At 52.6% G+C, this 24,536-nt stretch overlaps 1 protein-coding gene across 1 annotated transcript in view; it reads left to right on the forward strand.

Moving 5' to 3' along the window:
- The window catches only part of LRRC20 (leucine rich repeat containing 20), a 75,047-nt gene that overhangs the window by 28,130 nt on the left and 22,381 nt on the right, over positions 1 to 24,536 (forward strand). Inside the window, 4 exon segments of the mRNA XM_079135827.1 lie at positions 7,448 to 7,497; positions 7,500 to 7,586; positions 7,588 to 7,600; positions 23,272 to 23,439. Coding sequence (XP_078991953.1) covers positions 7,448 to 7,497; positions 7,500 to 7,586; positions 7,588 to 7,600; positions 23,272 to 23,439 — 318 coding nt within the window.

Consider the following 24,536-nt stretch of genomic DNA (forward strand, 5'->3'; position numbering starts at 1 on the left):
GAGAGGCAAAAGAGAGAGAAAAGAAAGAAAGAAAGAAAAAGAAAGAAAGAAAGAAAGAAGAAAGAAAGAAAGAGGAAAAGAAAAGAAAAGAAAGAAGAAAGACAGTGATATACCCTCCACCCTGGTGGGGGAGGCGGAGGGCAGGCACACCCCACGGGATCCGGGAGGGCACCAGGACTGGCGACGGTGGCAGGTGGCTGCTGTGGTTTGAATATGGTTTAAGTGTCTCCCCAAAGGTTCATTGCTGAAGGCTTGACCCCCAGGGTGGTGGGGAACCTTAAGAACTGGGGCTAGTGGAAGGTCCCTGGGTCAGTGGTGGCGAGTCCCTGGGAAGGGATTAATGGTTCTTGTGAGTTAGTTCTAGCAGAAGTGTTGTTACACTCACAGCAAGTCCGGCCTCTCCCTGGCCGCTCTGGCTTCCTGTCAGGAGAGCCTGTATTTTCCTATCAGTCCCACAGGCTCTCCTGCTACCATCTTGCCATCCACTGTGAGGCCCTCACCAGCGCCAGTGCCATTGGTCTCCAAAACTGCAAGCTGAGTGAACCTCTTTCCTTTATGAAGTACCCAGCTTTAGACAATTCATTATAGTAACAGAAACTAGACTAATACCATGACAGTTATCAATATAGTTTATGAAAGAAAGTCCCTAACAGTTAAAACCATTCTGTTGAAGGACTGTGAACTCCCCATCTTTCAGTGTTCAAGTGGAGGCAGGGACAATCTGGTCTCAGATTGCAGGCTTCATTACTCAGTATTTCTCAGGTTTTGCATGTTGATAAGAATCTCCTGTGGATACATATTAATGCCACAGATTCCTTGTCACGTCCCCAGATCACCCACTGACTCTCTGGGTGAGAAGCCAAGAACCTGCCTCTCCAGAGGGATTTCTTTCTTTTTTTTTTTTTTTTTTCTTTTTTTGGTATTGGAGATTGAACCCAGGGGCACTCAACCACTGAGCCGCATCCCCATCCCTTTCTCATATGTTAATTAGAGGCAGGGTCCTTGCTGAGTGCCTAGGGCCTCACTAAGTTGCTGAGGCTGGGCTTGAACTTGTGATCCTCCTGCCACAGCCTCCCTGAGCTGCTGGGGATGACAGGCGTTGTACCACCATGCCCAGCCCCAGAGGATTTTTACTGGAAGTTGGGAAACGAGATAAATGATCTCCTCCTAATCCTAAGATTCCATGCCAAAAAAAATTTCTGATGGATTGTGGTCACACTGGCCACAGATTTCTTGCTGTAACCCTGACAACCTTTTTTTCTTGAATGCGTCACAAGCCCATGCACCCATCAGCCCCTCACCCTCCGAGCCCTGTGTCTTGTTGGCAGGGGCTCTGTGACCCTCTGCTTTCCGTGTTGGGCCCTGCCACCAGGCCCACCTCCCAGCAGGGACTGGCAGGGGTCGGAGTTTGTTTGTCTAAGTCTGACTTCCATCTGATGTTCTGCTCACTGCCTGAACCGCGCTGCTCTGGCTGGGTTCTCCCCACCGTTCCTTGTCACCAGACATGCATTAGAATTAATGAGATAGCCATTCATAAATGACCCCTGCGTTGTGAATAAAGGCTTCTTGAGTAACACAAAAGTACTGTTTCTAATGAGAGGCCTGGGGCGTGCAGTTGGGCCTTCTTGCCATGGTGTGATCATGAGGATAAGGATGCCCCGGGCTCACAGGGCGCCTTCTCCAGGAGCTCTCCCTTCTGCACTGCAGCCGAGCACCAGCAGCAGGTGTGGGGCCAGGCGCTGGAGTCCAGCTGCCGCCAGTGCTGGTGGAGGAGCCCCGCCTTCCCCTAGACCCCCGCGGGGGTCTGTGGACACGCACCTCCAAGGTAGCCCAGTGGTTCTGGTGCAGGAGCCTCCAGGGTAAGGCTGAGGCTCTGGGAAGGTGGAGGTCCCAGGAGAAAGTCCTCGGGGCCCCTGCCTGTGCCGTGGTCCTCCCGGCTGGCTTCACTCTCTCGTCCCTCAGTCTGAACTTAGGGTAATCCTCAACATCCCTGCTTGCCTAGGCCTGAGGAGGGGTTCCTCAGGAGATGGGATTCTCAGCGCTCAAATTAGGGGAGCCCTGAGCAAGCTACCCTGCTGGTCCCCTGGCTAGAACCTTTGGTCTGGAATCTTTGCATTTGGATTCTTTGGTCTCCTCCTAGCGGAATGGCCTTGGACGATCCACCTGTCCGCAGGGACTTCACTTGCCTTCTGTGAGGTTACCTGGCAGGCTGGGGACTGAAACGAATCACTACGTGAGAAGTGCCCGGACGCCCATAAGTCATGCTGTGCTTGAGTTGAATGGGACCTTTGAGGTCACAGTGGCTTTGAGTCCTTACCTGGCTTTCCCTTTGGCTGTGAGCATGTCCTCTCTTCACTTTGGAGGCTGGGGGCTCCCTTTACAGCTCTTCAGCGGTTGTCCAGGGCCAGAGCGTGCCCTTTCCCAGTGTCTGCGCCGTCCAAGGCAGGGTTCCCGTCTTTCAGGGGCCTGCCTTTCTGTTTCTCCTGTCGACAGGGAACAAGCTTGCCCTCCATTTGCCTTGAATCTGCCAGATTGCTTTTTCCAGGGCAAGTTCCTTTTATGATGGATATATTGTTCTATTTTAAAAGAACCTCTAAGTGTACTTGATAAGTGGCTTACATAAATATGTAGGGTATTCTATTTAAATAAAATAACAGCAGGACTACAAATAGTAACAAATTGCTCAAGTCCTCTGAATTAAAGCTGCTGATGTGGAGGTTGTTTTCATTTCTGTCTCTTTCCCAGGCAGGCATGCTTGTTTACCTAGTTGGAACTGTAGTGTGGCGTATAATTTTTATACTTTGTTTTTTAAAAAATTGTTGAACTTGGAGCTGGGGTGTGGCTCAGTGGTAGAGCGCTTGCCTGGCACGTAGATGGCACTGGCTTCGATCCTCAGCACCACATAAAATAAATAAATAAAATAAAGCTATTGTGTCCATCTACAACTAAAAAAATATTTTTTAAAAAAGGAAGAAAAATAGACACACCAGCAAGATTGTCCACTGGAAGAGTAAAAGTGGTTAATTAAACTATGAAATATAATCAGTCTCATTACTGAATCATTGCTAATTAAAGCAAGGGATGTCATTTCCCTGATCATATTAGCAGAGGTTTTTTTTTTTTTTTAATGATCCTATTACTCATTGAACAGGTTGTATATAAATTGGCATAAATATTCTAAGAAGCTGTTTGGCACTACATATCAGAAGTTATATATTTGTTTACTAATTATGTTTTTCCCTTGTGAGTATCTTATGTCCTTTCTATATCTTGATCAGTTTTCTTCAATTATATCGAGCATTTCAACAATAAAGGTAACTCATATATTCTATCTACAGACTGCTTTTTCATCATCTGTAGCTCACTTGTGTTTTTTTGAAGTGAGTTCTTGCTCTGTTGTCCTGGCTGGCCTCAAACTCTTGGCCTCCAGAGATCCTCCTGCCTCAGCCTCCAGAGCAGCTGGGACTTCAAGTGTGCACCGCTGCACCTGGCTTATTTACTTTTTTAAGTGTCCAAGGTAGGTCCCCCTCCCCCCCGTTTGTTTCTTACTGTCTTCCTTTGCAGTTCTTTATGGTTCCTAGGTTTGGAAAGTCATTGTCACTTAAGAGGTTGTATAAATGTTTGAGTCTATGTACTTCTGATTATTTTTTGATTGAATTTTTAAAAATACTTATAATTCTAGGATTTCTTTTGATTCTTAGATTGAGTTTCTCTCTTTTTTGTTTTCCAAAAACTGTTAAGTGGTTATTCTGACATCAGTTAATGAATCCTTACCTTCCCCAAGTTATTTGTGAGGCCCCCTTTAACATTTTTGTCCTTTACATTTTGAGACAGGGCTCACTAAGTTACTGAGTCTGGCCTGTGACCTTGTAATATTGGTCTTGCTTATTTTCCTAGTTGAGTTTTTAAATCATTTAGTCAATTTTTAAAATTGAGGCATCCAAGTAGGAATTATATCAAATAAACTATAAACTGCTTTTCACTTTTTTTTTTTTGGTACTGGAGGATGAACCCATGTGCGCTTTACCACTGAGCCACATCCCCAACCCTTTTTATTTTTTATTTGAAACAGGGTCTTGCTAAGTTGCTGAGGCTGACTTTGAACTTGCAATCCTCCTTCTTTGGTTCCCAAGCCACTGGAATTACAGAGGTGCATCACCTTGCTTGCCTGGTTAAACTGATTTCTTAAAGGCAACATCATGTCAATATTGTGGCTTGTCATCAATGAATATATTTTATACCTTCACATACAAATGTATTTTAAAGTATCTTTGTGAATTTTTCTCTTTTTGTTCATATTGATCAGTCATGTTTCCTATTTCGATCGTCTCTTTGTGCTTTATGCTGTTGTTGTCTGAAATAGGACCTTTTAAAAACTTTATGACAACTCAGGAATATTATTGTCTTGCCTCTTTATTTTGATTGACATCTTTACTGGGCTCGCTTTAATCAGGTAGTTTGTCAAGTGACTGCTTTGCACTTCTGATACAGTCATGTGGTCATTTCATAGGCACATAATCATTGTTGTGTCTGTTTCCAGTGTCTGTGCTTTCCATTCACGAGCCAGAATGTTCAAGAACATATTCAGGGATACTGGTGATTGATGACATCCTTATTTTTATAGGGAAGCTTCTGCTTCTGCTTTGCTCCTGGCATGTGTGATGAGATCCGTCTGCTCCTACTCAGAAGCACTTGTATAATTCACAAAGGCCACAGTAAAAACTCCCTTCTGGCCCTTTGCACATCAGACACAAAAGCACAAGAGGGTTTATGTTGGAAAATATTGCTCTTTCTAGAATCCCCAGCTTGCCCTAAACTCTGCGCCTGCGGTGCTGGTCCGCTTCCAGCCCAGCCCTTGAATCTCTCTTTGAAGTTCGACTTTTAGAGATTCGTTCTTCCCTGGAAGGACTTGGTGCTCTTTCCTGCCAACCCCACTTCCTGACATAAGAGCTGATGCCTGACATTGCACGGCTGCAGGGCTGAGGTTACCTACTGCCGCCCTGGACCAGGGGAGATGCCGCCCGCCTGCGCTTCTCAGCAGTTGCCCAGGAGGGGAGGCCCGGAGGATCCTCAGCCGTTTGAACTGTTGCCCTTCCCCCAGCTCTCCTCTTTCTGTTCTCAAACTACCTCAGCGAGGTCACCAGCACCCCACTCGGCTCCAGCCTGCTGGACTTCTGGCACTGTGCGCTGGGGTCTTCCCAGACCAGTGGGAGAACATGCAAAATTAAGTTTAGTGCATACAAGGCGAGGAGGGTCTCATTTGCATTCTCTGAAACCCCTGGGCTGGAGCACCATGCGCTGAGGGCAGGCAGAGAAGGCTTCCCGGAGGGGCTGACCTTTGAACTGGGACTTGGAGCAACGTAGAAACTCTGTGGAGCAGGAGGAAGAGGCTTCAACTGTGATTCCCATATACTTTTTTTTATTATTGCTGCTAGAAATAGGATCTTTAAAACTATATTTTATTGCTAAAATATGGGAATACACTGAATTTTGCATATTTTGCCTTTGAGACAATCTGCAAAGGCCCAGAGGCCTGGGAGAGTCTGGCCTCTTTGGGGGAAAAGATAAGAATTGCTTGGGGTGTGGCTCAGTGATAGAGCACTTGCCTGGCTCCTGGGTGGCACTGGGTTCCATCCTCAGCACCACATAAAATAAATGAATAAAATAGAGGTATTGTGTCCGTCTACAACTAAAAAATTTTTTTTTTAAATTGTTGAGTGAGAGGGGCAGTGCTGCCAGTCAGTGCGGGGTCCTAGGGTCCAGGAGTGGGGAGCCAACGGGGTGGCCCAGGAGGGCTTCTAGAAGTGCTGGCCTGGAAGCACAGAGAGGATCTGGATAGAGTGGGAGGGAGGGGAGGCGAGGGATGACCTAGGCGGCACTGTGGCAGTGTCCCTGCCAGGCACTTCATTATTTGACTGCATTACTCTCCCCCAGTAGCCCTGCCAGGCAGATGGCGATACCCCCCATTTTTACAGATGAGGAAATCTAGGCTCAGGGAACTGAAGTGACTTGTATGAGCCGGACAGCCTGATGTCTGAGCCTCCATGCTTGGGGTCTCCCTACTGCTATATACATATATATAAATATGCATGTGTATATATATATATATATGTATGTATATTGGCTTCATTGAGATGTGATTCACATATCATACAATTCCTGCTTTAAAGGGTACCAATTTTCTAAAACTATTTTTAGTTGTAGATGGACACAATAACTTTATTTTATTTCTGTATGGTGCTGAGGATCAAACCCAGTGCCTCACACGTATTAGGCATACACTCTACCACGGAGCCACAGTCCTGTCCCCATGCCAATGTTCATATATTCAGTATTCACAGAGCAGGATATTCACAGCAAGTATTACTACAATCTAATTTGAGAACATTCCATTACCTCCTCAAAGAACCCCACCACTTAGTCACTACCTCCAGAGCCCCCTCCCCTGCAGCCCCAGGCAATACTAACTCACTTTTTAAAAAAAATATTTTAGTTGTAGATGGACATGATACCTTTGTTTATTTATTCATTTTTATGTGATGCTGAGGATCGAACCCAGTGCCCTCCCACGTGCTGGGTGAGTGGTCTACCACTGAGCCCCAGCCCCAGCCCCAAATCTGCTTCTGTTCATGGATTTGCCTGCTCCGGACATCATGTATAAAAGGGAAGCATGTAACCCATGGGCTTTGCCATGGATTTCTGGGGCTTGGCATGTTCCCGTGGTCTGTTCACGTTCAAGCGTGCCTTGGCACTTACATCTTTTTCATTGCTGAATAATATTCCTTAACATGGATCCATCCCATTTGTGGGTCCCTCCTGCAGTTGATGGTCCTTGGGTTGTTTTCACTTCCAGGCTCCTGTGAGGGGTGCTGGTGTGAACACCTGCCCGTTGTGTGTTTCGCTTGGACATGTGTCTTCATTTCACTTCATACGTAGGAGTGTGTTTGACCCCCCAGGGTGTCCTGCGGGGCGACTTCCCTCTGGCTACTTCTCCGGGCCTGCATTCAAACCTGACAGCACTGGAAGAAGAGCAGACCGCAGAGTCTGTGCATTTTAAAGCAGGCTGGGGTGATTGAAGTGGTCTAGGACAGCTGCTGAGTCTTTGATGGTGCCAAAGGATCTTGGTCCTTCAGGGCCTGAAGGACACGGCTGTGAATGCTGGTGTCACTGTGCCAGCAGGGTACTGTCCTTCAGTGGTTCCAGCTAGTAGGCTGTGGTAGTAGAGAAGGTGCTAGGCTTAATCCTGAGTCGCTTGTGAAGGAGGGACAGGTGAGAGTCAAGGTCTGCTGGGGCTCTGGGGAGGAGGGCGAATCTGAAAGCCTGGTACGGGGGAGACAGGCGGGAGCGTGGAGGCTGGGAGGAGAGTGGGTTTGGGGTCCTGTAGTCTGGGGCAAATTCTTGGGCAGCCGTGGTGCATAACTCTGGTTTCTTTCTCCGTTGGCTGCAGACCTGGCCGAATGCAAGCTGGTTTCCTTCCCCATTGGCATCTACCAGGTAACCTGCGGAATGTCTCTGACCAGATCCAGCTCATCACCCTGGCTAACAACGAGCTCAAGTCCCTCACCAGCAAGTTCATGACCACGTTCCAGTCAGCTCCGAGGTATGGTCCCAGGTCAGCTGGGGCAGGAGGATATGGCTGACGCTCTTCCTTTAGACTCTGACCCTGTTTGGGCAATGTCACTAGAGCTGACCCCCGCACAGTCACTTATGGACTCATCCCAGGGGAAAGCTCTCAGGCTGGGCCCCGCTGTCCTCTCTGAAGCTGGAAATCTCCAGGTCAGCTTCTGTGCCTAGCAGGCCGAGGGCGTGGGTCCTGGATGGATCCCTTGTTCTGAACAGACCGACAGGGGCGTTGGAGTTCCGCGGCCAGGAGAGTCCATCTCAGGAGGTGTCTCCCCTGCAGTCCCTCATCGTTCTCCAGTGCTGCTGTCTGGGTCCGGGAGTGGTGCCGGCCAGGCGCGTTGGCGGTATTTCCCTGAACACATGCAGGACAGTTGGATGTAGGCACCTTGGTGGGAGAGAAGCAGGATGGGCATCGTGGATTGTTTTGTGAAACGGCTCCTCTGGATGGATGAGCAAGGTGCGCCAGCTACCGTGGTGCCCCACTCCCGTCTCTAGACAAGTCCCTCCATCCTTCTGTCACCTGTGGGTGCATAGCTGCAGCGGGTGTGTGCAAAACCGACAGGGCAGAGGTACAGAGAGACGGGACACAGCAGAGGCGGGTCCTGGGACTCTCTGCCTGATAGGGGCACCCAAAGGGTCCAAGACCCCGTTCAGAGAAATAAACACAAATTGCTGGGCGTGCCTGAACCACTTGAGCAAGCAGGTCTCAGCAGCTGATCGCCGATCTGCACGGAGAGCAGACGCGTTCAGCAAGGGAAAGGGCTTATGCAAGACTCTGGCGGGAGCCAGGGCAGGACCTGGAGAGGCCGCCACTGAGGTGCACACAGAGGGCAAGGGGGAGGGGTTCGTCTGGGGGTCACTCTGAGTGACGCTCCCAGAGCTCATCATGGCATTCGTGCCTGAAAAGCTAAAGCACCTGAGGCTGGGAGGGGTGGGCCCTGGGCAAGGCCTGCTCCCCAGAGATGTCCACGGTGCTGCCGCCTGGCCTGCCCTGCCTTCTTTCTTTTCCCGTGGCCGATGCTTTACACAGGCCAGATGGGGTCATAGCCAGCCAGCTCCTTGAACTGGTAGTTCCCATCCCTGGCAGAAATGAGACTCACACGAGGAGCTTTTCTATAAACACTGTTGTCTTTTATTCTCTTTTTTTTGGTACTGGGGATTGAACCCAGGGGTGCTTTATCACTGAGCCACATCCCCAGCCCTTTTTTTTTTTTAGTTTTGAGACAGGGTCTTTCTTAGTTCTTAGAGCCTCACTAAGTTGCTGAGGCTAGTCTCAAACTTGCGATCCTCCTGCCTCAGCTGCCCGAGCACTGGGATTATAGGCATATGCCACCATGCCTGGCACACTTTTCTTGATCAGGTATATCTGTATGGGCCTGGGCCTAGGCATTCGTTAGTACCTGTGCCCATAGTTCAGGGGTTTAAATATAAATACGTAAGAGACCTAGCACCTAAGTACTGAGTGACACGGATTGGGCATATGGCAATAGGGAATGGTGGGGCTGTGGCAAACTAGCCATGCTCTAGTCAGCATCAGCCAGGTGCACCCTGAGAGGAAAGGGGCTGGCATTGTCCACACTTCTGCTTATTTAATGAGACCAGAAATGAGGATTTTACGTGAATTTTCCTAAGTTTGGCATAAAATGACAGCCAATAAAACATATTCGCAAGTTAGATTAGCCCATAGGCCACCAGTTGAAAGTATTTCCTCTAAATGTTAGCATGGCCTCTTCCATAGCACTTCACGGCTGGAGAAGAAAGTCAGGGAGGGAAGGGCCTCAGAGTGGTACACCCAGGACTGGGACCCGGTTGCTCGCCTTGTAGGCCAGGGCTGCCTTTCCAGGCCACCTGTGTCAGCTCGAAGGGTCTTCTAGTGCTGTATCTGGCAAAGTGGGACGGGACGTTTGCTTTCCAGAGGAGAACAGAATGGCGGAGATTGTTTGGGCCCCAGGAAGAGCACAGGCAGGCGGGAGCTTCCTTTGTGTCTTCTTCATTAGACGTCCCTTGAGCGCCTGGCATCTCCCAGACCGGTGTCTACAGGCAGGGAAACAAAGACCAGTAAGCCGGTGTCGCCCGAAGGAGCCCAGGTTGGCAGGACAGACTCCGAGGCCTGGGATATGGGCGAGGACAGAGTGCTGGGGCCATTGCCAGGGAGAGGATCTGGTGCTTCTCAGGAGCGGCGTGGCTGGGGTGGCGGGGGCAGAGCTTTCACAGGACTTGGTGCTGGGGCAGTGGCTCCTGGGATGAGTGAGCGGGGCCTCGCCAGCAGCCTGGTCACCGGTGCCACAGAAATGGCTCTCTGTGCCCGGCTGCGGAGGTTGTGTCATGGCACCCCTGACGTCAGATGTCCGCTGGAGGATTCCGTTTGGACTCCTTCCTCCCGACACCCCTGCATCACCCAGATTCTGAAGGGCAGACAGTGCATCTGCTAATTGGATTTCACACAGTGAGGGACAGATGGAGGGACAGCGTGGCCGGGGGCAGGGGGTTGGAGGTGAGTCCTACCTGGCTCTCAGAGAGATGGCTCTGGGCTCTGGCTTGAGTCTTTGTTGCAGTTTCTCTTTTAACATAAAAACCCTCTTGTGTGTAGGAGGCGCTGAGAGGCCAGCTGTGTTCTCTTCCAGGTTCTTGACAGAGGTGGGCTGCCTCAGTGCCACACCAGCCCCAGGGGAAGGAATGATCTGCCTGCTCCTGAGCTGCCCGCTGGCTCCCAGGGGTTCACTGCAGACTCTCTTCTGTGAGGTTCATGTCCCCCCGCCAGGGTTGGTTCATCATTAAATAATTCCATCCCCTTGATGTTCTTCCTCCATTGTAGGGAAGGAAAAAGGAAGACCAAGGAAGCCCAGGGTCCAAACAGGTGTGTTGGGATGGCAGGTAGCCCCCATATGCAGCCGTGGCTCTTTTGTCTTCTCTTCTCCTGTCTCTCCACTTTCTTGCTAGTCACTCGGCTCTTTTGATTGAGTGTATCCTGGGCCTGCCAGGCCTTGGGGATATGAGATCACACCTGTGGGGAAAACAAGACCACCCGAGTAAGAAAAGCAGAGGCCTCATTCCATGCAGGACTCAGTCCCTGTCACTTGCGTTTGGCAGAGACGCACCGGCAGGCAGAGGAGAGGGAAGGCTTCAGTCTGATTGGTGGCTGCCAGTGTGGGGAAATTGCAGCCACTAACAGGAAGTGGGCCATCCGGAGTGACTGGTTGGGGGTACCCATTTGCCTTCTCTGGTTGGTGCATTGTTGGAAGTGGAGACAGACCAGGGAGGCTGTCAGTTATTAACAGCGCCAGGCCGATTCTCACAGGGGCTGTCAGTGGGCTTGCTGCATTGACTCCCTCCAAGGCTGACTCCCATCAGGCTGCTGTCCTGGGCGGTGACTGTAGATCATAGGCTGCTTTCTGGGGCCAGATGCGGCAGGTTTTGTTGACGCTGGGTGGGCTCGTTGTCTCTACATTCAGTCTCTCACACCCCGGCCTCTGTCCTGGCCTGGCGGGGGCTCCGGGGTGCCTGGCCATGATAGCCTGGGAGCCCCAATTCTCCGGGCTCTCGCTGCCCCACACTTGGTGCTTGATCCTCATAACACCCACATCCTTTGGAAATGATAAGAAAACTAAACTAGGAGTTAAATGTGGTCCTGGTGAGGGAGGCAGGGGTGCAGTGTGATGTGAGGGGGAGCAGCAGGCAGCCCGCTGAGGTCCAGGCTGCGGGGCAGGCGGAAGACGTTTCTCTTTGGGGTGAGTGGGAGACCAGAAAGCCTCCCGAGGAAATAGCTTAACACAGGGATTGACAGGTGAGTAGGTGTTTGCCAAATAAATAGGGGGAGTTTTTAAAACCTCTTTCAGGAGATAAAAGGTACATTTGGGAAACGAGCAGAAAAAAAATGGTACAAGACTGAATGTTATGGACCAACAGGATACAGGGTTGTCAGGACCTGGCCCTGGGAGCTGTCTGCCCAAGGGGAACATTCGGGAAGGGTCCTGGATGGACAGTTGGAGTAGCCCTGTGGAGAGGCAGAGAGGCTTCTGGACAGGAGAAGCCTTGTGCATCAAGGCATGAGGCCAGGAAGGCTCAGGAGATGGCCTCAAAGGCCCTGCCCCAAGCCTCATCCTCCTCCGGATCCCGAGGATCCTTCTGCCCTCAACCAGGGGGAGGAGCTGCTGTGGGCACTGGTGGGGCTCTGGCTGGCCCAGGTGGGCCGCAAGTCTCGGCTGTTCTGGGCAAGGGACTGGGTGGCCCCTGTGGAGACAAGCTGACCCTAAGGCCCTGGAGCTAGAGGAAACCAGGCCCCAGCAGAGGCCCACTGGTCCGAGCTGGGCCCCAGAGGGTGGGGCTGCAGTCATCAGACCTCTGGGCGGGTGGAGTTGAGATATTCTCTGGGCTTGTGCATGTTCTCTGTTTCTTGTTCCTTTTTAATGTTTCCTTAGCGTGGTGTTCTTGGAGCGCTGGCAGGAGATGCCAACCAGCTGGCAGGAGATGTCAACCCAGGGGGGACGTGCAGGATCCTCCTCCGAGTTTGGGCCTGCAGGTGGGCACCTTGCTGGGCCTGTCTGCAGAGGGCTCCTGCTGCTTACCAGGCAGCCTGCTGTCCTCGCCGCATGGCTCTCCCAGCGCGGCTCCTTTGAATGTTGCCAGAGAAACTGCAATTTTCCCGGTCGCCTCAGCCAGCTGCACAGGTGGGGAAGGCTTTCTCTTCCTCTGGCGAGCTGCCTAGATCAGCGTCATTTCTGTTCTGTGCTCCTCTGGAAGTGGTCTGCTCCTGCTCCCAACTCCATGGAAGGTGCCTGGGGTGGTGGGGGCAGAGGCCTGGGAAGAAGCTAGTTTGAAGCAGCTGAGGTCACTAGGCAAGGGTGAATGGGACAGGCGGGTCCCTCGCTTCCTCGCGTTGTGTTGTCCAAGCTTGCCACTGTCCACGCATGGGTCAGGAATCGTAGAGGGTATCAGGGGCCCTGAGAGGGACAGGAGCACAATGGGTCTTTGTGTTTATCAGGAGCTCAGAAGGGCCTATTTTCCGGGATTCTGGGAAGGGAGGATTAAGGAGCTGATGTGCCCTACACAAGGAACTCTCCGGAGCTGGGGGATGCGGGGAGCCGTCCTGGAAGAGGCCACAGAGTGACCATGGCGAGTCACAGTGCTTCAGTAGGCAGGTGGTACCCTTAGCAGGCTTTAACGAAGAAAGAGGAGGAGGAGACCCAGAAATGCACTGGGGAAGCAGGGGCGGTCACAGAAGCTGTGCAGTGGTGGGTCGCACGCAGGTGTCTTGGCCGTCATCTGGGATCAGTCACATCTACTGGTGGGTGCACAGGAATGGTGGACGTCTGGAGGGACCCCTGCTGCCGAGCTACCACAGGAGGTCAGCCTCCACTTGCTGATGATTAGGGTTCCTACCCCAGGTGAGGGAGGTCATACGGTTGTTACCTTCTTCATCAGTTTTTTGCCATCGTTTCTCAAGGGGGTCTGGCTCCTGGGGGTTCTTAGACAACCTCAATGGAGCAAAGGCCAAACTGTGGCCCTGTGTACATGCTGCCAGGCCTGGTTCAGCCCTCCCCAGCAGAGTTTAAAAACCCAACTCCATGGGCCTCCATATCCTTAGGATGGGACCTCCAGAGCTGGGCTCACTGAGGTCAGAGGGCACGAGCACAGAAGGCTGTGCTGCGTAGAGCAAGAACCTCCTGGGCAGAGGCCAGCTGGCCACGGACCCAGAAGAAGGAAGTTCAGTGGAGGGGAGTTGGCGGCAGCCTGGAGAGGCGCTCCTGCCACACGCACAGTGGAAGTACCCCCTCAGTCCCTGCACCCCAGGAAAGCTGCAGGCCTGGCAGTCCCCTTACCCACCCAGCAGGGGGTTCATGTGCCAGTGCACATGGGGAGGGCACACACCTGGGACACTGGGACATTGTAACTGAATTAACTCTGATGCCTCCGTCCTCCAGGGCCCAAGCTGACGCCTCTCGCAATCCCGTGTGACAAAGGATTTTGCAGTCCCCCCTTCAAAGGATTTTGCAGTCCCCCCTTCAAGCTCTAAGTTCAGGCCTCCCCTGCTGCAGGCTGTGATCAGGACGTCCTTCCCACCCTCTCCCCATTTTCTCTGACTGTCCCGCACGTCCCTGCCGTGCCCACCCGGCTCCACAGCTCCGTTTGCAGAGACGCATCCTACGTACTGATGTAATTTTGAATAGGCGGTGGACGCGCACAGCGCAAGAGGCTGAGAGCTGGAAAGGGCACTAGGGAGAAAATGGTCTCAGTCCTGCCCCTGATGCCCAAGTTCCCTGCCCAGCAGCATGCTCTATTACCAGGTCTAGAGACGGTCCTCTGCCTCGCGAATACCAGTGCCTTTACTGTCGGTGGCATTCATGGCATGCCACCTGGGCCGGCGTGCCGTGTTCACGTTTCAAGTACAAAGTCATTTCAATCTCCGTGCTCCGGTCAGGGGGTTCTCTTGTTACCTCTCTGTACGTGAGGAAACTGAAGCAGAGAGTGTCGGTAACTTTGCCCGGGTCACACAGCCAAGGAGGATGGGGTGGGGACCGTGGCTGCAGACCAGGGCAGTTGATGGACTGGGCATGGCAGCAGGGTACGGGCACTGTTCTTTAGGCCTTGCTTTTCTGACTTGGTGACCTGTTTTCGATGCTGGCTCACATTGGTCCGGTGAGCGCCGCCGTAGCGATTTCTTAGAGACGGAATGTTCAGTTCTCCGTTTTCACCCTGGACCCAGTTAAAAGCGTGGTCCAGTCCTTCCACTGTGGCGCAGGAGTGGCTTTCAGAAACTTCACTCCTGTCTCATTACCCGCTGACCCCGCGGGCAAGCAATGTCTCTGTGTGCAGCCCACTTGCGCTGAGCGTGGGCTGTTTGAAGGACACTCAGCTTCCAGACACAACGTCTGACTGCCCTTTGGGGGACCTGGCAGGTGGAGCCATGATTGCTCAGTGACACAGGATCGGAGCGAGGGACTGATTGATGCTTGATGGCAGGTATTTTTGGAGCAGGCATTTTCCCTCGTAGACTGGCTGTATGGTCACTGCAGGCCAGCCTCACCGGTACCCTGATGGAACCAGCGGGTGTCCCTGCTCTGTCCAGGTCAAACCTAAGGACTCAAGCCAGCCTGGCAGTGGTCCAAGATGAGCCCCTGTGCAAAGAATAAGAGAAACCTGGGAAGGAGAAGTCGGTTAGCAGGGTCCCAAACCTCGGTCCTGTAGGAGGAGCAGATGAGGAAATACCAACTGGAGTTCCCCTCGGGCTGGGACAGCTTGGGAGTGGAATGAGGCAGGAAGGTTCTCCCAGACCCAGTCCATCCTGTGAGCCCAGTTTGTTCAACTGTGAACCCTGGAAGAAGAGAGCAGGAAAAACCTTGGGAGCCCACGTAGCCCAGGGACCTGAGGCCCTTGGCCCTCTTGGCCCAAGGCCGGGAGACCCTGGGCAGGAGGTATGAGTGCCGTGATCGCAGGGTGAGGAGTAACGCCAGGCCTCACTGTGCCTGTGTCCAGTTGGAAACTTGGCACAGGAGATGATCAAGTGACTGGAACATTGACCATACTATTGTTCTTCCTCTGAAGTGGAAACAGCAGAGAAAGTGCCCAGGGCAGGCCACATAGGAAATACAAAGAAAGCAAAGTTATCAGCCTTATCAGGTCTCAGTTTCCCTGAGAAATGGGGTATATTAGTCTGTTTTATGTTGGTATAACAAAATACCTGAGGCTACCTAATTTATAAAGTAAAGAGGTTCATTTGGGTCACAATTCTGATACCTGGAGGATCCAACAGCATGGCGCTGCTGTCCTGATGGAGGCCTGTATCCCCATTACAACATGACTGAAAAGCAAAAGGCAGTGAACCATGTGCAGAAGGTGGCACAGGGTGGTCTCAATCTATAATAACCCACTCGCTTGAAGACTAATGCATTTCATAAGACCAGCATTAATCCCTTCCAGGGGCAGTGCCCCTTGACCTATTCACCTTGTACTTGATCCCTCTCTTAAAAGTCCCACCACCTGAACATCACCACCCAGCCTTCTAGCACAGGAAACTTTGGGGGACACAGTCAAACCATATCTAAACCATAGGGTGGGGAAACCCCTATTCCATCTGGTCCTTTGAGGTTGGAGATGATGTACTTAAGGTACCACATGGAAGGTTCCTATGAACGATGGTTCTAATGTCACAACAGTGGTGACACTCTTGTGCTTGGAAGTCTGACCACATTGTCAGGAGGAGGTTCAGTTGTCGAGACCTGCCTCTACACAAGGAGTTTCAGTGAGAACAGAATTGGAGAGGTCCTTAGGCCCAGGCCTTCAGAGACAAGGAACCTGACGCTCAGGAGGGAGAAATGGCTTGTCTGACCTACCTCCAGGCTGATGCAAGGCAGGACCTCAGCTCAAACTCTGCCTGGCGGGGGCAGGTGATCTGGCCTCCAAAAGTTTGGCTAATGCCAAGGGGGATTGGGGATGGCATAAGGAGAAGATGGACTGCATCTGATCTTTGGTGGCAGTGGCAGGATTCGGCCATAAGCACTAAACCTCCCACATCTTAGTCATCTTGTCTGTAAAAGGGTGGGTGAGGTTGGTATCGACCTTGTAGAGTGATCACGGAGACCAGGGAACCGTGTAGAGTTCTCAGGGGGAGCTTGGTAATGGCAGTAATTATTTTGGGGGGCTAGAGAGCAGGGCATGGCAGATCCTAGATTGGCCTGAGAAGGCGGGGCTGGGTGGGCAGGGCCTGGCAGGGGGTTATGAGTCTCATACACGAGGCCACTGGGATTAGTCCTAGGTAGGACACATGAAAGTACAGGACACCCACTGAAGTGGGAATTTCAGATGAACAGTGAATAATTTTCAATATGACTATGTCCCACGACATACTTGGGCTCTACTTGTATTAAAAATGATCCGTTTGTCTAAAATTCATGATGAACCTGGATATCCCATGTTTTCTCTGGCAACTCTAGATCTGCAGCACAAGGCTGGGGGTGGGCAGCTTTCCTGGAGGCAAAGGCTCAGCCACCCTGCTTGGGACCCACCTGTGCTGGAGAAGGGACACCTACCCTGTTGTGGGGTTAGCTGGGTGCTGGGCCCAGGAGCAGCGGGAGAACTGGGGGAGTTCTTGGTCAGTGACTGTCTGTCTGTCCCTCCATGGACTTGTTTGTCTGTCTGGCACATGTTTCCTGAGTACCCTCTCTGCAGCAGGCCCCGAGCTAGATATGGAGGATCCAGGACGAACCCCCCTGGGCTCCCACCTTTCAATAACTTGACTCCAGTCTTTCTTCCTGGAGCCAAAGCCTGACATCTTCCAATACCTTTCCAGAACCCACCCAGGGGCCTCCTGTGGCACCATTATCCTCGTCACTGGACCGCGTCAACACTGCCTGCCAAGCGTCCCCACATGGCTGCTGTCCCTCACCCTCCCATCTGCTGGTCCTTCGTCCTCTGTCCTCTAGGGGAGCTGCTGTGCTCTCTCCAGGTGACACTTCCTAACCAGCAGCTCCTTGGTCCCCATGGTGGAAGGAGCAGTGGCCTGGCTGGGTGGGAAGGTGGGACTGATGGTCAGCGTGTGGCAGCTCTGGGGAACAAGTAGCTTCCGATGCTCCACTGTACCCAGCCCCTGAGGCCTCTCACGTGGGCTCAGGGAGCCTTTTTTGATGTGTCGGGGCCAAGCAGACTGTCCTGGATGAGGGTGACATGGGTAGCAAGCAGGAACAGTTAGAGGCCCTTTGTCTTGGCTCCTGTCCAGGGGTTTTGGAGCCAGGCAGAGGGCCACACCCCCAGCCCCCACCCTCAGCACCTCCCCGAATCTGAGCATGAACAGCAAGTAACAGATCCATTTGAGCTACAGGCAAGAAAGCCTCTCTGGTCATCCCGAGATCTCTCAAGAGTGTCATTGTCTGTAACACAGTTCTGAGGAAGACCAAGCACACTCCCCTGAGCAGGGAGGGACACCAAGGGCTTCCAAAACTGGCTGTGACCCTGGTTTTCATCTCCAGGCACTAAACAGAGCCTCTTGGCTCTAACTCCTGATGAGATGGCCCTGCCTCTGTCATCCCTGTGCTGACCGGTGGCAAGAAGTTCCTGCCCCAAGCCACAGACCCTGGGAGGGAAGAGAGGCTCCAGGCAGCCCAGGGTGCTGCTTCAGGTCCTTGTGGTTGACTAGGCTGCTGAATGAGGCCCCTGAGACCTCCAGAGAGCACCCCTGGGGTTCTCCAGAGAGACTGGACCAATAGGTGGTAAATACATGGATGGAAACACAGATACTACATGCCTCCATAGGTACAGGTCAGGCACACAGGCAAGCTCCCATAGTGCTCTGGGAATCTGCCTTCAGGAGTAGATGCTTATATTTCTGAGTCACTTAGGGGCTATAATTAGACTTAACCCTGAATTGGTTTGAGAAAGACTATCCTTTATTTTTTCCCCCTTCTATATCTCTTGGTGCTGGGGATTAAACCTGAAGGACGCTTTACCACTGAGCTACATCCCCAGCCCTTTTATTTATTTTTTTAAATTTTGAAACAAGGTCTTGCTAAATTGCTAAGTTGGCCTCAAACTTATGATCCTCCTGCCCCAGCCTCCTGAGTCGCTGGGATTACAGGTGTGCACCACCCTGGCCTTCTTTCTTTCTTTTTTTTTTTTTTTTCTTCCTTATTTTTGGGTACTGGGGATTGAACTTGGGAGCACTCCATCACTAAGCCACATCCCCAGCCCTATTCTGTATTTTATTTAGACACAGGGTCTCACTGAGTTGCTTAGTGTCTCGCTGTTGCTGAGGCTGGCTTTGAACTCATGATCCTCCTGCCTCAGCCTCCTGAGCTGCTGGGATTACAGCATGTGCCACCGTGCCTGGTGCCTTTTCATTTTTTATTTTTTTTAAAATAACAATTCTGAACATGTCAGAAAAGTATGGGTAACAAAATCCACACCTCCCCACCATCCACCAGTTCCCCTGGCTGCCCTCCTGAACTGTGGGGCCTGGCCCCTTCTCTCGAGGGGACTGGGCCAGCAGGTTCTGAGACCCCTCAAGCTAACATGCTGTGGCCACTTTTATCTGCAGACACCTGCTTTCACGTGGGCCCCTGCAGGAGCTTTCCCACACAACAGAGGCTGGCCTTGTGTTTACTAAAACTTCAAGCAAAGAGCATGTTCTTCTCCTCTGGGCCTAAGCTCAGGCAGTTAGTAATTCAAGTCTAGTAGATAACTTAGTACTAACCAGATTACTGAATTTGCCCAGATGCCCTGCATGGTGTGCCACATCTACCTGTCTGTTCGCCTGTCTTTCTGTGTCACATACTTACTACTTCAGGTGTACCAGCACTACTGGAAGCCTTTCTTGTGTATTATTTCATTTAAACATTGTAGCAACCTTAGATGGAGTATCTGTTACTATCCTCCTTTTATAGCTAAAGAAACTGAGGCAAAGATAAATAAACAACTTGCCTGAGCTGCACAGTCAGCAAGTGGCAGTCTGATTTGGAACCCCAGGACATCTGGCTCCAGAGCCTTCATGTAGCCTCCCTGCTGTTCAGCCTCTGGCCATGAGCCGTGGGAGGAAGGTGCAGAGGGGCCTCTCTCCCCCTGGCCTGGGGTTACGCCCTGACTTGTGGACATGGGCTTTGTGCCCTGGACATCTGTGAAGCTAGTCGATGAGATGGAGCCACACACAGCAGGTTCCAGAGAGGGAGGAAAGAGGGCTAGGGTGTGGGGACATAAGCACGCTGATATTCCCAAATATGAAAATGAAAATAAGCCTGGGTCACTTGGGGACACTGGCTACCTCCTGGTCTGCAACACTGAGCACCTGCAAGCAGAGCTCTATCCTGTCCTCAAAAATGCTCTGTGATGCTGGGCGTCGTAGCGCACGCCTGTCATCCCAGCAGCTCGGGAGGCTGAGGCAGGAGAATTGTGAGTTCAAAGGCAGCCTCAGCAACTTAGTGAGGCCCTAAGCAACTCAATGAGATGCTTTCTCTAAATAAAATATGAAAAGGGCTGGGGATGTGTGTTAAGCGCTCCCGGGTTCAATCTCCCGTACCAAAAAAAAAAAAAAAAGCCCTGTGATCACCCACTGATGCCTTGGTGGGGTCAGCCTGGCTCCCTAAGGGGCCCGTTCCAGGATTTGCTAGCAGACGGGTTGTGGAGTGGGGTTTGGGGGTGTCGTGGGCAGCCAGCCCACAGTTTGTGGCCACATGTTCTTAGAACATGAGAACTTCAAGAAACACCACACACACTAAGCAAGAACAAAACAGCTAGGAAATTGGAATTTGTTCTCATGGAGAGCAAATCTCCATTTCAGGGAAGTGGCTTCTGAGAGCCTCCACAGGGCAGCTGCCCTGCCTGGAATGTGTGTCCTCACACCGCTCCACCTGGGTGATCTGCCTGGGGCCCAGATTCTTTCTCCAGCAGCATTGTCCGCTGAGAACTGAACAACATTATTTTTCTTTTTATATGAATACAAAAGAGCAAGTCAGTTTAAGGACGAATGATGGGCTGCGTGGGATAGAAATCTTGATGCCGAGATTCACTCATGTCTTCATTTGTGTACTCGTCAAATATTTATTGAGAGCCTCTGTGTACTGGGCAGTGGTTGGGAGTGTTTTTCTACAACAGAGGCAAAGCTGTGTGTGCAGCTGAGTTGCCAGGAGGAGGCAGACCACATACAAACATGTCAACATGTGAGGGGGCAGTGGACAGTGTTGAGGTCAGTGCTACAGGTGAAGGGGACAGCAATCAGTGGAGGGAATTCTGTCTTAGGGTGACATTTAGGTAAAGACAGAGATGACATGACCTGTCTTTACTGAGTAAAGACGCAGCGGCGAGCCTTGTATGTAAATGGTCCTGAGCATTTTAGAAGGAGGGAAGCTCAAGTTCAAGGCTCCGAGGCAGTAGTGTGCCTGGAGTGTTGGAGGAGATGCTGTTTGGCAAAAGCACATTTGGGAAACATCATACTAGTCATTGTCCAGTGTCACCTCAACCACCAGGACCTCCTAGTGGTGTCCTGGAGGGGGAGTTTTGTGATTAAGGTGGGTTCTCTAAGAACCTGACTGCTGAAGGCAACCTGGGTTTGCGCAAGCAGGCAGATCTGCAGATGGAACTTGGAGCTCAGGACGTCCCCAAAGATGAGACAGCAGGAGGCTGTCCAGGCCTCCCCTGCTTTATGTTTGCTTCCTGAGGGGAGAAGAGTTATTACTCATCAAATATTTGCGGAGTGACCACAAGGTACCCTGCAGGAAGCTGGATGTAGGGACGAGATGAATCAGATGCGGTTCCTGCCTACCCAGAGCCCCAGTGTGCCGCAGCCGGGGACCTGCGGCGGGGCTGGTCCTCGGTGTGTGAGCGCATGTGCGTGCACATGTGCGCGTGTGTGCATGTGGAGGCCCTGGGAAGGAGGCAGCGGTCCTGCTCACTGTGGGGAACGCTGAGGAGCTGTGGGGACCTCAGAGTGACTCATCAAGCCAGGCTTTTGTCATGGAGCCGTGCAGGAGCTCAGAGCACAGACGGGGACAGGACCAGCTGCGTGGGTGGGGCCCAGCCAAGATGAAGTGAAGGATTCTTGTTCAGGGAAGAGTGCCTGAAAAGTACATAGAAAGCTTTTCCCTTTCTTCCGCTGTCTCTCCTTAGAAAGTTGTGGTATTTTTCATTTGCTATTTGATGTCATTCAAAGTGAGGAAAAGTAAAAACTTAGCCTGAGTTTCTGCCATTCACCTTTGTGTTTTACGATGCAATGATCAGAGCACTAACTGGCCTGCAGAATCGAGAAGTTGTGCAGCTTGTGTTCTGTGGCTCCTTCCTAGGGGTGCCTTGAGCGGGCCAGAAGGAGCAACTCAAGCCAAGAGGGGGTCCAGAGTCCCTGCTGCCTGGGTGCAGACAACAACTGTGCTACCCTCGGCCGTTCACGCAGAATGTCGCCCAACCCAGTTAGGCCTCAGTGTCCTCATCTGAACAGGGGAGCTGGTGCTAACGCAGGAAGGTGGAAGGAGGAGGAGAGTCGGCACAGACTCACAAGTGCCCAGGCCCGCTCTCCCGGGCTGCAGAGTGCATGCACGTGGCTGCTCAGGTCTGATAGGGGCTAGGTGTTTGCTCCTACCAGATGTTAGACTGCCGTACTTTTCCCTGGCCAGTGATCTGGGGAAGTTGAGCCAGATGTCTCCCCTTCCTAAGATCCCCCACCCTAAGCCATAGCAGACAGGTCATTCCAAGGATCCTTAAACCTGGGAATCAGGACTTGCTAGCGCCTGGTCAAGGGTGGGCGAGAGGCTCCATCCATGACTTATTCTCCAGTGGGTCACCCACCAAGCATACCAGGGTGCTGCTCTCCCTGGTTCCTGAACAGGGCAGGTACCTGTTGTCACCATGCTTCACCCACATCCAGCACAAGACATACAAGCCTGACTTGGACCCTCCCTGCTATGGGCGGTGAGCTGCCAGATCACAGAGCAGGGAGTGGGAGCCGGAGGGGGAAGCCAGGCAGACCCTAGAGCCCCAGGGAACAGGAGAGCAGCTGCCAGTGGCCTGTTGCAGGGAGTCAGGCCAGGTCTGAGCTCAACCTCTGTGACCCTAGCACTACTTAGAAAATTACAAGGGCAAATGACAAAGTCTTTCAAGATGGCACATAGGACGTCCCACCCCAAAGATGGACCCCTTCTGAGCATGGGAGCTTGTGTGAATGCACTGTTCACATGCTCCCAGAGCTGGCCTTCTGGAGAAGAGCAGAGGGACTTTATTGAGGTCACATGGCAATTCCAGACAGTACAGGAAGGTTCACGTAACAGAGGAGGGCTCACTGTGAGGTTACGCATGGATGGAGCTGACAGTCTCCGTCCTGGCTCTCTCTTGCTGCTCTGCCTGCGTCACAGATGTACTCCTCGGCCGCCCTCCCAGGCAGAGATCAGCATCGGCTCCCTTGTTCAGGTGAGGAAACGGAGGCCCGAGCGGGTTGAGTAACAGTCTGCGTGACTAGCTGTAGGTGCACAGTTGGGTCCTGCACCCAGGCAGCAGGGACTCCTGATCCCCCTCTCATAGCCCTGTGTCACTGACCCTGGTTCTGCCCCTCGCCCTCCTCACTGCACAGGGTCTTTGTGGCCTCCCCAGCCTCTATGTCCAGCATTTCAGCTCCAACTTCCTCCTGGGTCCACCTTGGCACTGCCTGGGCCAGGTTCCCAGAGGACTCCTGCTGGCCCAGCCCTCTCGTGCAGGGCCTCGTATAGGTTGCAGGCCAGTCTCCAAACAGCCTCTCTGGGCAGGAACCCCCAAGTGCCTGTGACTGGGCCGGGAGCAAGGGCATGTGACATGGAAACATTGTCTGCCCTTGGTGGCCTCTGAGCAGAGAGGGTCTTGAAGAGTGGTGTCCCTTAGGTTGGCTGCCCACCCTGACCCATCCCGTCAAGGCCTCTCGGATAGGAACCAGTGCATCCTGGCTCTTTGTCTAGGCCCAGGCTCCTGCCTCATTATAAAGCCAAAGCAGGTGACTTCTGCTGAATGGGAACATCATTCCCATTCTTCAACTGCTGGGCGGGATCATCACCCTTCTTCCAGGGTCAGCAAACACGGAACCGGCCAGTTGGTGGACTTCCTCTGGGGCCTGGGGCTTCCTTGCTGCCATCCTGGGCCGGCCGCCTGGCAGCGGTGTGATGGTGTCTGGCGCTGCCTGCTCACCCGCTTCTCTTCTCTCCCACCTGGCAGAGCTCCACCTGGAAGGGAACTTCCTCCATCGCCTCCCCAGTGAGGTCAGCAGCCTGCAGCACCTCAAGGTCATCGACCTGTCCCGGAACCGGTTTCAAGACTTCCCCGAGCAGCTCACCACCCTGCCGGCGCTGGAGACCATCAATCTGGAGGAGAATGAGATTGTGGGTGAGTGGCCTCCCCCCACCCCTGTCTGACCTCGAGTGGCCACAGTCAGCCCTGCAGGGCACAGGGCTCTGGAGCGGGGGTTTCACAGGCATGAGGGGAAGAGTCGGTTTCCTGGTCCGAGACCTCTGAGCAGAATAGAGGGCCTGGGAAGGTAACCGGTGTGTGGCCCTGCCATCCTCCAGGTGCTGGCTTGGGCATTTGCTTTCGCTGGCGGGTCGAGAGCCTGGGCGTTCCCCCAGCATGTCCCTGAACCAGCTGGGCCCCTGTGGACCTCCCTCTCTGAGTCTCCATCTGCCAGCCGAGGAGGTCTCCAAGACCCTTCAGCTGGCGCCTCCGCACGCTTACTCCCACTGAGTTCCCCGCCTTCACAGTGAGCTCCTCTCAGTTGTTAAACAGGGACCACTAGACAGGCACGTCCAGAGCAGCCTCTGTGGCTCCCAGGGTGCTCTCCTCCTCCCTGGAGCCCAGCCTCCCAGGCCTCACCTTCAGGTACCCAGGGTGTTTGCCTTCAGCAAACAGCAGCCATGGGGGGCTGGGTTCTGCTGAGGTGGGGAGCAGGCCCTCCCTCCTCTGTCAGCAATTACACACCTTTCTGCCTCCTCAGGACCTTGCAGAACTGAGTGTCCTCTCCGCTAGTAGTCTAATCTCCCCAGAGAGAAGCGGCGTTCACTGGGTCTCCACGTGTCCTCTGATCCTCAGCTCCCTCCTTCAGCTGCCTCGGTCCTCTTTCACCCTCTGCTTAGCTTCTAATTTTAATGCTGTTCTAGTGTCACCGGTGTTAATTCTAATCCCCTTCAGTTTTGCTCATGTTTTCCTAAGTCCTTTTACAGTCATTATGCCATTTGATTAAAAGCAAAAGCTTTCAAGTGGTTCGGGCTCTCTGCTGGGGACTGGCCTGCTGCCTCATGCTGGGATGAGTGCCCATCTGTCAGGGATGCGGTGGGCACAGCTGGAGCCCTCCCTGACCTTTGAGGTTCTGGGTCGGTCATTTAATAGATGAGTAAACTGAGGCACAAAGAGAGCATCAGGCTGTACAGGAAGGCTGCAGAATTCCCAGGAAGAAAATACGTGATTATAAACCTTGGCCCTGCGTCTGG

The sequence above is a fragment of the Sciurus vulgaris genome (genome assembly GCF_902686455.1).
Source record: "Sciurus vulgaris genome assembly, chromosome: 4".
Classification (NCBI taxonomy): Eukaryota; Metazoa; Chordata; class Mammalia; order Rodentia; family Sciuridae; genus Sciurus; species Sciurus vulgaris.